Below are 13492 nucleotides of genomic sequence, written 5' to 3'. Positions count from 1 at the left end.
TGGTTATGACGTCACAACTATTAAAAACAATTCTCGCCAATGGAATGGCTCTCTATCCTCAGTTTCTATTTGGAGTCCGAAGAAAGTGGTCGTCGACAGTGATTGAACTTGTGCGGCAGTGATCAAAAGTGTTTAGACCATCGATTTACAAACAAGGTATTCATATAGCTCGGCCAGTTGATGAGTGAATGTGCAATAAGAAAATAAAGCTGGAGTTCAAACATTGTTTCGAACTGTCTACTACGCTGTCTTTGCTGAATTCTCGTTTTTGGCGATCCTCCAAGGCTAATCGATTCGCTCTGTTCACTATACTCCAGTTCGGATGTTGTTTACTTCCACCTTCCACGAGAGGCGACCACCTTCAATCATAACCTTACATACATGGGTGTAGTCCGACATTTATAGAATACTGCATGATTACTAGAATTGCGCTTTGAAAATTCACGATTACACTTTATGCAGTATGACAGAGGGGTTATTATATTTGTCATTGTAAAAAATTTCCTAGAACCGTAAACGCACCAATGATTTTCCTAAAACACACCACACGTTTTCTTCTACAGAAAAAATGCTTCAAAAACGTGTCGCCCCATATTTTCGAATGTTGTAACATGATCGAATTATGATGCATCGTTGATCAGCCCTTTCGGACAATAACAAACATCTAAACAGTACTCAAGGGGGTCACAGACATATCTGGACAGTTAGTCACTGAAAATGGCCATTTTCGGTTGTATATACCACAGGGTTATACTATACCACCTATGGGAAGCCTGCAATTTTTACTGCAATGAGATCTTCACGTTTTTGGTTTACGCGTAAGCATCCATCATGAAGTGATTGGAAGTTCAAACGATGGTACCTTATTAATTTACAGAGAGGGGAAAAAGTAACGCACAAAATTCATTCTTCGGTATTTACTATTTTGTTGGAAGGGTCAATTTTTATTTTTTTCATATATTCTGAGTTCTATGACATTCGTCACTTAAGGGGTGATGGATGTTTTTGGAGTGTTATGCCTTTTCTGCAGGGTATGCTATTGATGAAAGATGAAATAATGACTCAAAAATGACGATTCGTTACGAATCACGATACGGCAAAAACGAATTGTTGAGGTGGCGTTGATAGGACTATAAAAATGACCAACATTACGTTCTGAAAAATTAAATAATCATCATCTCAGGGAAATACAACCATTATTGAATTTGTGGTTAATCAGTGATTCTTGAATAAGCAATTTGACGATGAAGAAATGACAGACATCACTACGTTGTTTCTACATGTAACCTTGACTCATTACATCCAATTTTATTGTGTCAATTCCCCTTGAATTTCTTTCCACATGACTACGTATATGAATTCCTCACTATTTCAAACGAAGCAATAAGTTACACACCAGGATAATTTTTGAAACCTATGCAAATCACCCCACTTTTGAACAACGGAATTAATTCTCAATATAATAACTGGAACTATTAGGCCAGGAGATTCTATAACTACAGAGGCCAAAAAAACTTTTCTTCACTATCATTGGATTGAATCGGTACTACCCACGACTGTCTGTGAACGGTGCTAACTTCACTTTTGTCAAACTGACGATTGACGAACATTTGTTTACATTTGCGTTTGGTAAACGTCAAGGATCGAATTTCAGAAGCTTTTGCGAGCCCTAAATATGCAGCGGTTTTCCAATCCCTCCAAATAAGCTGACTTTCCCTTATTTCTTCTCCTCGGTACTTTCGAAATACTTTTATACCGATTAATGGACCAAACCACATAATTTCAACACCAACAAAGTATTCTATTGTTATGAAGATTTGTAAGAAATCTATACCAATTTTTTAATAATATAAACCTCCAACTGTAACCTACATATTTGCTGTAATCGCTTTGTGTGTATCTTAATGGTGATATTATTAGCCTATTATTAATCGATTCTTCTGAAATTGGCTTTATCAAATTGATGTTTCCACTGTCACTAACATGGACTTTGAAAAACACCGAGTGACTAATAATTGTTGGTGATTTATGCTGAGACATTGTTCTTGAATTCTCTACTTATCCACAATAAATTCATGCATTATATTCCAACTTGCCCTATTTTAATGATACCAGATAAGGAAACGAGCAATTTCAAATACTATTGATTATATAAATGTTAGTTGTCACAGGTGCATATTTGTGCAGTGAATCAAAGGGAAATCTGCATTCTTTTCTGAATATTGATATCTGCATCGAAAGCATTGAAAAACATTAACGAAATAATTTTTAGTTTAGTAATTGCTTACAGTTACTTCAGCAGCTTTTTATTCAAGGATAATATTCATTGCTGTCCCTGTATCATGGAGCCGAGCGAAGTTTTTGGATTTCCTTGTGGAACTGCTTCTGTATTATCATAAAAATGTATAAATTCCATAGTATACAGAACATAGATCCGACTATAATCTTGGAAGATGGCATCTACCAATTGGATTTGTATTACTTCGTAGTATTTCTGCATAAACTCATCATTAGGGCCTCCACTAAGGGACCCCAAAAAAAATCGTCCCAGTATCCGAAAATTATACAGGGTGTCCGCGCCATAGGGCAGCGGTCGATTACTCTAATTCTATCAACTTTACAAAAAAGATTTTGAAATAAAACTTTCCTCTTTTAAAGTAGAGCATCTCCTAAAATTATTTAGAACTATACAAAGTGTTTCGTTTCTTCTGTACAACTATCAACTTCGTAATTTCAAATAGAACACCCTGTATATTTTTACATTTTTGAATTCCTTGTTAAATTTGAATATAATTTTGGTGAAACAACTGTGTCTGAATTCTCAATGGTTTTCGAGAAATTTGACTTTTTATTAATATTTTGACAGTTTGAGGTTCTTACATAAAGGACTATAGCTCTGTTCCTTGCTATGTAATTGATTCAAATTTGGACTGTGTCTAGTCAATTCATAAAACACTAAAAATTTGCTTTGTTGATAACCATATTATATATAGGGTCTACGAAAACGTAGCGTAGATACATTATCAAAACAGAAATTCATCAAAATCTTATTTTTTAAATGGCAACCCATATTTTCTTCTGTTCATTATTTAAAACAACTGAAAGTGAACGAAAAATGTTTAAATAATGGAAAGAAAAAAATATGGGTCGCCATTTAAATAAAAGAAGATTTTGATGAATTTCTGTTTTGATAATGGATCTACGTTTTCGTGGACCCTGTATTTAATATGGTTATTTGCAAAGAAAAATTTCAATGTATCATTTATTGAGTAGACACAGTTCAAATATGAATCAATTATATAGAATAGGGACGGAGCTATAGTCCTTTATGTAAGTACCTCAAACTGTCAAAATATTAATAAAAAGTCAAATTTCTCGAAAACCGTTGAGAATTCAGACATAATTGTGTTATCAAACTCATATTCAAATTCAACAAGGAATTCAAAAATGTAAAAATATATAGGGTGTAAAATAGGGGTAAAATAACGAAGTTGATAGCTGTGCAGAAGGAACGAAACACTTCGTATAGTTCTAAATAATTTTAGGACATGCTCTACTTAAGAAGAGGAAAGATTTATTTGAAACTCTTTTTGTAAAGTTGATAGAATTAGAATAATCTAAATCTCTACATCTCAGTCAGCTTGGGCTTGGGGGCCTTGTCAAGTCTCAATCCGGCCCTGACTTCCGATGATAAATATCACGGAAGTAATGACTGCGCCTCAACTCAGTTCCAAATTCACTCCACAGCATATTTTTCTCGAGAATAACGTACAGGGGAGTACAGAGTTTTTACACCCACATCCCCCGTCTAATGGGAACTGCCTGTGGAATGATAATACCGGAATATATTGCCGTAGGAGAAATTCACCCTTCGAGCGGAGAGTGGATGAGGGAGAACGTTCAGAAATTTTCTCGCATAAACATATGTGAGATACGGCGGCTATTGGATATGATAGATTCGACTTCGCCGCCAACATATTGCGAAATGTTTCAATATGTTTATCGAGTTCTGGTGAGAAATTGTGATGCGAAAAAGATTATCTAGACTTTTATTCCTGATTTAGATGAGCGTAGCAGCAGAAATTTGAAGTGAAGAGAATTCTTCGACGCTGCCACCTAATAGAAAAACTTTTCCATTCTATACAGGGTGAGTCTCTGACTCGTACAAATAAACTGCTCCACATGAGTTAGGTATATTGACTTAAATTGCAAAAAAATACAGTTAAAATAAGATTTTTGTGATGAAAATTCATATCAATATCATTTCAAGTTGCAAATTAATTTTAGCCTGTAGGTCTGCAGCGTATACAGGGTGGTTAAGAAAAATCGAGTAAAATAACGAAATTTTATTCCCAGAGAATTCAAGCATTTTAAGACTATCGATACAATGTATGGCCTCCACGGGCATCAATAACAGCTTGACATCTTCGTTGCTTACTACACAAGGGGTTGTTGAACATTTCTTGAGGAATTTGGTGTCATAAACGGGGCAGAAGCTCTCTCAGATCATTTAAGGATTCTGGGGTAGGTTGATGATTATCTAATCTTCTTTGGAGCATATCCCATGCATATTCTATGCAATTCAAATCTGGTGAGTGCGGAGGTATTGGTAAATGTGGAATACCAAGCTCCTCGAGCGCATTCTCAAGTATGGCTACACGGTGCGGTCTAGCGTTATCGTCTAGAAATTGAAAATTTTCACCAATAGCAGCGTGAAAATTTGGCAGAACATTGTCAATGATATACTCCCTATAGTGTAAGGCGGTCATATTCCCAGGACAAATGTGTAGATCTGTGCGCCCGTTGAAACATACCCCGGCCCATACCATAACACTACCCCCTCGGAATGGGGTATGTGTGGGATTGTCCATACCCTTATTCTTCGAGAATCTGAAAATCGTCCATATGTGGATTCATCAGTGAAAAGGACACTAAGCCATTGATCGTTCCAATTGATATGTTGCCTTGCCCATTCCAGTCTTTGACGCTTATGGTCACGTGTTAATGGAACTCCTCTTAATGGACGTCTAGAACCTAGATTCACCTCTCTCAAACGTCGTCTGATGGTTTCGATGGAAACTTGGACTCCATCTGCATTTCGAAGAGAATTCCGTAGCATTCTACACGTAGATGTAGGGTTTCTTCTCGCCGAAACGATGATGAAACGATCCTGAGCTGGTGTTGCTTTTAGTCGCCCACCAAGCCTTGGTCTTTCCAACACGGAACCAGTCTCCCTGAACCTATTCCAAAGTCGAGATATCACACTTTGGCTGACTTGGAGCCTTTCCGCTACAACAACCTGAGTTAGGCCACCCTGTAGCATTCCGATAGCCCTATTAGCCTCAGCGTTCGTTGATTTACGTCTTGGCATTTTCAGAAAACTCGTTTTAAATCGAAGCCGTTGATAAACTGACTTCATTTCAAAATAAGAACATTCATGAGGCATATGCAAAGAACCAAACTTCAGAAAAAAGGCGACCAGATTGACGAAATATCGATTGAAATTTATTCTGGGAGGATTCTGCATCTCTTCATAAACTTTTTAGGGTTTTCACTCCCAATCTCTGAAACAAAATCAATTAAAAATGAAATCAACGATTTCAATTAATGTCAAACAAAAGCCACAACTCAGAAGATTTTCTAAAAAATAGATTTTTCGTCTGATGAAGGAGTCTGATATAGACTCCGAAACGTTACAGAATTATAATTTCAACGTTATTTATTTTGAGTTCATTGTCAGGCATCAATTTTTTCTAGTTAATTTGCTCCTGACAAATTAGTGCAAGAATTTACGCAGGAGCAAATCGTTGATTTAATTTTTAATTGATTTTGTTTCAGAGATTGGGAGTGAAAACCCTAAAAAGTTTATGAAGAGATTGACGAAATGTCTCATACTGATTTTTATTGGATCGATTCAAGTTGTTATTGAGTTTTAAATGATTTTACAGCGATTTTCTCGAAGATTACATACTTTTGAAAACGATTGAATACGATATCCCTAACTCTTGTGGAGCAGTATATTTCAACAGTAAATTCTTGAGGTCAAAAGAAACACTTTTTTTTCATAAAGAGCTGTGCCACCCCTGGAAAAACAAAATTACCTTCAGAATAACTAGCTAAATCTGTAACACTACACATCTGTGGATCAAAACAGAGTTGTATTCAGCCAAAGTGCCTAATTTTCCAAATATCACTTAGTCTCATGAGTTGGGTTCTTTGAATTTTTGGTATTTTCATGGTACGAAATGGTAATAATGAGAAAACTGGAAGACGTGGGTGATATCTTGTGAAAGATTCATCGAATAAATGAAAAACTACATTCCGAAATTCATTTCATTCGATAAAACCGTTTGTGAGATAAAAGAGACTAAAAATAACAATTTTCATGGTTTTTCAACATCCTGTATCTTTTGAACCGAGCCGATTAGGAAAAAACGGTAAAGGGAAAAAGTATTCCTTTTGACCTCAAGAATCTACTGTTAAAATCGTTTCGTCTTCAATGCCCGCTATGTATCTTCCCTGATGGAAATAACGAACCAGGATCCACCTGAGCCATAAAAGATTCAGACGTAAGGCACATAAATCAAAGGAATTCTTTTTCATTCGAACGACGACAATAACTCCGGGACAACGAAACAGTTTGACATTACTAACTATGTACGTTGCTTTATTATCCGAGACAGGGGATCGTAATCCTTCCAGCTACCGGATGAGATTACGGAAAAGCCCTGGAAATACTGCTACGCCGATATGAAGGAGACGTTCGCTGTTCGGTCGTTAAAAAATACATCGTTATTTCAGGCCGGAGTTCATACGGTGCAGACCATAGTCATTTTTCGCATAAAGACTTCATTCCGGTGAATACGGGGAGTTTTTCTAGGGGAAACGGGAGTTTTCCAGGTATTTTTTCATAATTGGCAACACTTATCAACGATGACAACTAATTTGACAGTTGATTTGTGCTCTACGACACAGAAAAAAAATATCCTCTATGACTCTATTGAAAATACACAGTTGTCTTCAGCTGGGTTACATTCTGTGCTTCCGATTCTTGATTCTGGCTCATTAAATCGCGGTTAAACAACCGTATAAATAAGAATCATGATGGGTGGTGAAAGAAAGAAATTTCCCTATTTCATGTAGTTGACGTCAACTCGCTTGGAACATTAATCTCCACATTAGAACATGTTCTTCTATACAGAGCATACAATTCTATATCCTCTGTGAGCACAAAGTAATTCTATGACATCATGAGAAAGTGTTGCCAATTCACGAAAACGAAAATTTGACGAAAAGGTTGAAAAAAAATTGAAGCTAGAATCTTGAGACAGGAAAACACGATAAACTAACAAATCGATAAAGGATTTGTTATTCAAACAATATTCCGTAAGAATTTCATCGAATAACTCTCAGGGAAGATCGATAAGTGCATTCCTCGAAAATTATCCAAGGGAAATTTCAACCTGAAACGTTTCGTATATTTTATCGCATCTTGAAGAATCTAAATTTGGATTCCTCTTATCGCTTATCGTATACAACTAATGATCGATGAAAAGCCAACACTTCCTTTTATACCCAAATTGTAAAACCGCAAAGACCGATATAAGCGTAATTGGTATAAAATTTCTATACAATTCCACCACTATTCACTCATCATCCTAACCTATTCCAATTAATTGCAGGCAAGGCAGAAATGAATGCCGTATATTCAGCCATCCTGCTCCTCTTGCTCGATGGGGTGTATTCATACAGCAGTGAGTATAATTTCCATATTTACACAACCACGTGGGATGATTAAACGATGTATGTATGCAGTTTAAAAGAAGGGCTGAAAAATTGACCCATTTCTTTTGTTCAGATTCATGCGTTTCGCTCAATTAACACCTCTTCAGGACGATTAATCCTATCGAAGTCTTTCAAAATGATGAAACCTAGGGGATTTTATTCATCATATATCCAATAGGTACTCTATTTATTCTATCACGCAACTGATCAATATTCGAATTTCAGAATTTGGGAGGAAGTGTGACGACATAGGATGTGCCTCAAACGAAGAATGTGTGATGGCAAGCAAACCCTGCTCGTATTTCGACAGGAAAGATGAGTGCGGAGAGTGAGTAAAATAAAAAAATTATAAATTCTAACACAGCCTTAGGTGCTTACCTATACGCCCAACTAAACGGACTATTCTCCATAGATATCCAACTTGCAAGAGAGTTGACAACGGTGCAAGGACATGTAACACTTACGTTTGTCCGCCCTCCAAGGTTTGCAAGATGGATGGAGGAATACCAAAGTGTTTCGATGATTCCAGTAAAAGTAAGTTTGAAAAAAACTCTATTAAAAACTAATAGTATGGCTGGGAGGCCCAGAAAGAGTATTCTATGAATCAGACGATGTAAAACACCCCGCTCTGTGATCGCCGCTAACCTAACTTCAGTCGAATAACACACTCTTATTATTTGTGTTCTGTGTTCAACACAGGCGTTTATACATAGAGAGATATGCGTTTACATATTCATAGACATATAGATAGATATGTCTATGCTAGTCTATGCCTATTAATCACAACTGATTGTCAAATTTCGATGTGAAATTCAGCAGAATGCGGTGTAAACATAGAATATAAAATACTCCAAGGGTGTAAACTTTTAAATTTTACAATCGCATCTTTGCAGTTGGAAAAGTGCCACTTTACGACACAAGCAACCTGAACAATAAGTACGAGGGACATGGCGCACAATCCCAACCGAGTGCTCCTTCCGGAAACTACAATCCAAGTGCACCAGTAGCTTCCGGAGGTTCGCTGTACCCGAATATAGGTGGCGCCAACGGCTACCAAGGTGGCTACAATAACCCCGGCTACCAACAGCCCGCTGGAGGTGTTCAGAGACCAATGGGTAATTATGGGGGTTACCAGCAACCTTCGAACACCTATGGAGGCTACCCTTCATCTGGTAGCTACCCGGGAACGAACAACAACAGGCCAGCTGGAGGATATAACCAGCAAGGAGCTGGCGGCTATTACCCAGGGGGATATACTGGTCAAGGTGGATATAACAGGCCGCAACAACAACCAGGAGGTAAGATAAACTTCATTCTGTACTTTGGGGATCGAACTTGAGGAATAAACTCACAGTTAACTTGTGTTCGCGACCATAGAAAAAAATATGTTAGTGATTCGAGAGAATTTCTACTATGTTTCGGATATTTTCATAGGAATAATACTCTGTAATCGATAAAGCATCCCAAATTCATCAAAATTAACGTCTGTTCTTATCATCCTACAGTACCATCAGGATATTACGTAGCGGGGGCGGGTTACCAACAACCAGGAACCAATAATGGTTATGGTTCTTCTAATAACAGATACCAAAACACTGGTTATGGATATAATCAAGGTGGGAATTACTTCTTTCGTTCTTTCTAGTTAGCAAGCATGATGGTGCGCTTTAAAGTGCATGTTCTATTTCAGTTTAATTGAAAGATAGTGCATGATTGCTCGGAATGACCAAGGACTAAAACTTCTTGTTACCTTGAGCTCAAGGTGGAGTTAATTCTCATATTAATTACTAGAAAAATTGCTCTTCAGAACTTGAGAGAAAAAAGAAAGTGCGTGTGTCAATTAAGCCATTAGGTTAATATTCGATAATTCTATATGTATCTGTATTCTATGTATTCAACGGCAGTGAACTCAAAAAGATCAAAGATCTTGAGTTCACTCTTTGATAATCAATAGCAGCTATTTTCTGGCATAGAATCTTGAAACATAGAGCAGGAGCAAGGAGCAAGCCATAGACATAGAGACACAGATCTATTTCTATGGAGCAAATCCTTGAATAAAGATCATTGAACTCTATATCCCCCATAGAGTTCAATGGTAAAGATATTCTATGTTCTAAGCTAACTCAATGGTACCAACCCAATCAAACTGAAAGTACACAGATTTCTGCGTGTTTTTCGACACAAATTACAGAGTGTTTTTATTTTTCAGGTTATGGCGCATACGGAAGCAACGCCGGCTATGGAAATAACGGATACGGAACAAAGGGCAATACTGGTTCCTCATTCACCGACTCCCTCAAAGACGCCCTGAAAAAGATAGGTTCGGATTTCATTCAAAAAGCGGTTACTGGCGCACTCAAGACAAACTGATTTAACGCTTTTCCTTTAGTTTTTTAGAACACGTATAATACTCTACTTTTTTTGCAGGAATATTGATCATTGTATCCCACTGTATCAGCCAAAACTATTGGAGGTAGAACAGGAAAGAAACAATGGCGAAAAACAAAGAGCTGTGATTGTTTTTAATATTAGATAAGAGTTGTTAGTTCGGTAATTTGTTCGATAACGTACTTCGATAAAAATGAGTAATGAATAAAGTCCATTTTCGTATTCATTCTAGTCGTTACTGTCCGATAAAAATCACACTGGTCTTCGTCATCTCTCACTCTGCTGATACGAAATGGTTTTCAGTAAGACGCAAGTCGTTAGCCATTTGCTATAGCAATAAATTTTCTCTCTCTCTCTCCCCCCCTTTTATTCTTTGGTTTACCACAGACATCATTTCATACATAGACATAGTCTTGTTTCATCATTTTCATAGCAATCCATAGATATTCATTTCTCTATGGCTAAAAATGTTGCCACCATAAAGGTAAAATAGAATACCAATGGTGCCACCAATGAGTAAAACTTGTAACTCCTTTTACCAAAGAGTAACCTTGTTACTTTCTTCTTTTTATTCTTTGGTTCCACTTTATCATTAACATCTGCATGCTCTGTAGCTTCTTCTCCTTCTTGGGTTTTGGATTTTATTTGGAAGCTCGTTATTTTTTTTTACTAATATGCCGTTGGTTTCTTTATTGTTCTTTTCTCTTCATTGATTTGTGTTTTAACACCTTTGAGTTGCTTTTGTTGAACTACTAGTCAAATAATAGCATTAAAATAGTGTACAGAGATTTTGTTTTCTTTTTTCATGCATCAATATTAATTGTAGACAATAAATAGATCTTGATACAAGTTAGTCCTATCAACAATTTTGTTCAGCCTGTGAAGAAATTGTGTATAGCTTTGAGGGGGCATTCACGGTTGGTTGAATATTTAATAATGGCAAGTCAAGGATGCCTTCAGGATTATTTACCGATATTAGGTAGTTAACTAAATATAAATCTAGTTTGTTCAGTCATATATTTGGTAGATTTACAGTCTATAACTGATATGTGATTAAATCATAGTGGAACTCACTAAGAATACTCAGATTATTTTGAATGGATTATTAATTGTTCACACTATTTTTCATTAATTGGAAATAAAACTAACTATAAATTTCATTCTGAGCAGATGAATCTTTGAATCAAGGGTTTATTTTGATAAAAACTCTATCAGTTGAAACTTTTCAACCTTACTCCATCAATTTTAGCCCAATTAATAGTAGAATTCTGATAAAAGCCATGTTTCTCTTTGATAACCCAGAAATAATCGATTATAGCACCATCTTTATCATCTGACACTTGTTCAAAATAGATATGTGTCTTGTTGAACGCTCTCATTCTTGTGTAACCATAATCACTGCTGGTAAAAGCTGACCATTCTGGCCTAGGTTCAACAAATCTATCAGTCCCTTCTTTACAACCTGCAGATCCAGTCGTAATATGTACAGGAGCTTTTGGATTCTTATATGGCTCATCATAGCTGCCATTATAAATTTTATGATCGAAAATAGGCCAAAGTCTTTCATAGGAGTGTTCATGAGCCCAAATTTCTATGTCCACTCCGTAATCATAAAATAATTTTTCCAGTCCAAATAACTTCAGAAAGGGCAAACCGACCCTTGTCAAAGTTTCATTCTTGGTACAGTCATCATTATCTGTGTTGCTGCAGTACATGGGTCTATGTCCCATTACAATTATCCAGGGCTGTTTTTCTCTATTTTCAGGCAAATTCGCTTTAGCAAGATCGTCTTCTAACCACTGGTACTGGAATACCAAGGGTTTAAGACCGTAGTTCAAAAAATAATACACTTCTGTTGATAAAGATATGATATGTAAGGGCCCCATGTTGAAACTATAAGCCGGAAAATCAGAATTGGGCATATTGAATCTCTTCCTGTAGTTGCTGAAATTATAGCTTTCCTCATGATTCCCTGGACAAGTCATATAAGGTACATATGCAGCAACAGATTCAATTTGTCTCATAAACTCATCACCTACTTTTGCATTTTCTGAATTCATATCGTATGCAAAGTCACCCACATGTAAAATAGCATCATACATTCCTCTTTGAGTTTCTTCCTGCAGTCTGGCTAAAGATTGAGCATTTTCGTTTCCCATGTCGCCATAAATTGCTAAGTACGGCTGCCAATTTTCATCTGTTGGTGGGGTTTTAAACCAAAATAAATTGGACCAACCAAGCTGACTTCCACAGTGGTAAACATATCTACTATTCGGGTTTAAATCGTTCAAAGTAACTTTATGGATGTATTGAGAATGATGCTCATTTCCCCCATCAACAAAAAGTTCAGATTCACCTGTTTTTTGAAGTACTAATCCTCCAATACCATACTCAACAACTGACTCTTCTGTATCATTGAATGTTGACCATGTTATCACAATATCACTTCTATTTTGACCAAAAGAAATGTGAATTTGTTCAGGTCTATACCACACAATATTAGATTCAACTGCTAAAACACTCAAGAAGTAGAGTAGTACGAGGAGGAGGCATTCTAGTTTCAAACCCATTTTACAAATGATAGAGAATAATGGGAAATCGATGTATTGTTAATAATGTTGTTGATATTATTGGTCATCGGGATTACTCATTTTCAACAACTGAAAGAAATACGGAATAACTCAAGGTTAAAGGGGAGATTGAAAACTTGTAAACAAATGTGTCAAACTCCTGCAGAAACTCAAATGTTCTTACTTTTTCGATATTGCAACCCCTTTCAAACAACGTACTAGTTACAGTTAGAAGTTCAATCTTCAATGAAAGAATTACCGCTAGTCCGATAAAATCAAAAATAATGTTCTTTAAAAAAAAACAAGTGTGGTCCTGATTTCAGTGATTTCCTGCTAGTCAAATGACAGCAAGCAAAATGTCAATTGTCAATATTATGATAGCATAGAGGAAAAGGAAGACCACAGAACATAGATCCGGATCGTAGACCACAGAACATAGGTCCGGATTGTAGACCACAGAACATAGATCCGGTTCGTAGACCACAGAACATAGATCCGGATCGTAGACCACAGAACATAGATCCGGTTCGTAGACCAGAGAACATAGATCCGGATCGTAGACCACAGAATATAGATCCGGATCATAGACAAAAATTACAGAGTGTTCTATGAATCCACCTCTATAATCTGTGGATAGTACCACAGCCACAGAATACTAACATATAGACACAGAACCATGAAGCGCCATTTTCAAATACATTTCAATTATTACTCGAATAATGGACATGGGATTTCTCAAATTTAATAAA

At 36.5% G+C, this 13492-nt stretch overlaps 2 protein-coding genes across 3 annotated transcripts; one reads left to right on the top strand and one right to left on the bottom strand.

Moving 5' to 3' along the window:
* On the top strand, positions 1 to 10399 carry LOC123316524 (FHA domain-containing protein FhaA). Of its 2 annotated transcripts, XM_044902638.1 has the most exons (8): positions 1 to 156; positions 7683 to 7754; positions 8011 to 8113; positions 8198 to 8319; positions 8679 to 9083; positions 9291 to 9401; positions 9995 to 10105; positions 10213 to 10399. In XM_044902638.1, exons 2-8 carry the CDS (start codon positions 7694 to 7696, stop codon positions 10260 to 10262), a joined length of 963 nt encoding a protein of 320 aa, XP_044758573.1. In that variant the 5' UTR covers positions 1 to 156; positions 7683 to 7693; the 3' UTR covers positions 10263 to 10399. The 2 variants fall into 2 exon arrangements, with proteins under 2 accessions (XP_044758573.1, XP_044758575.1); XM_044902640.1 differs by lacking the exon at positions 9291 to 9401.
* A 774-nt stretch (positions 10400 to 11173) lies between these two features.
* On the bottom strand, positions 11174 to 13085 carry LOC123316523 (acid phosphatase type 7). The gene has a single exon (XM_044902637.1). The coding sequence runs from the start codon at positions 12741 to 12743 to the stop codon at positions 11385 to 11387; it is 1359 nt and encodes a 452-aa protein (XP_044758572.1). The 5' UTR covers positions 12744 to 13085; the 3' UTR covers positions 11174 to 11384.
* Between the last annotated feature and the right edge of the window lie 407 nt (positions 13086 to 13492).

This window comes from Coccinella septempunctata, chromosome 7 (assembly GCF_907165205.1).
Source record: "Coccinella septempunctata chromosome 7, icCocSept1.1, whole genome shotgun sequence".
Lineage (NCBI taxonomy): Eukaryota > Metazoa > Arthropoda > Insecta > Coleoptera > Coccinellidae > Coccinella > Coccinella septempunctata.
Note: the sequence above shows the minus strand (reverse complement) of the source record. Positions and strands in the feature narration are given on the sequence as shown.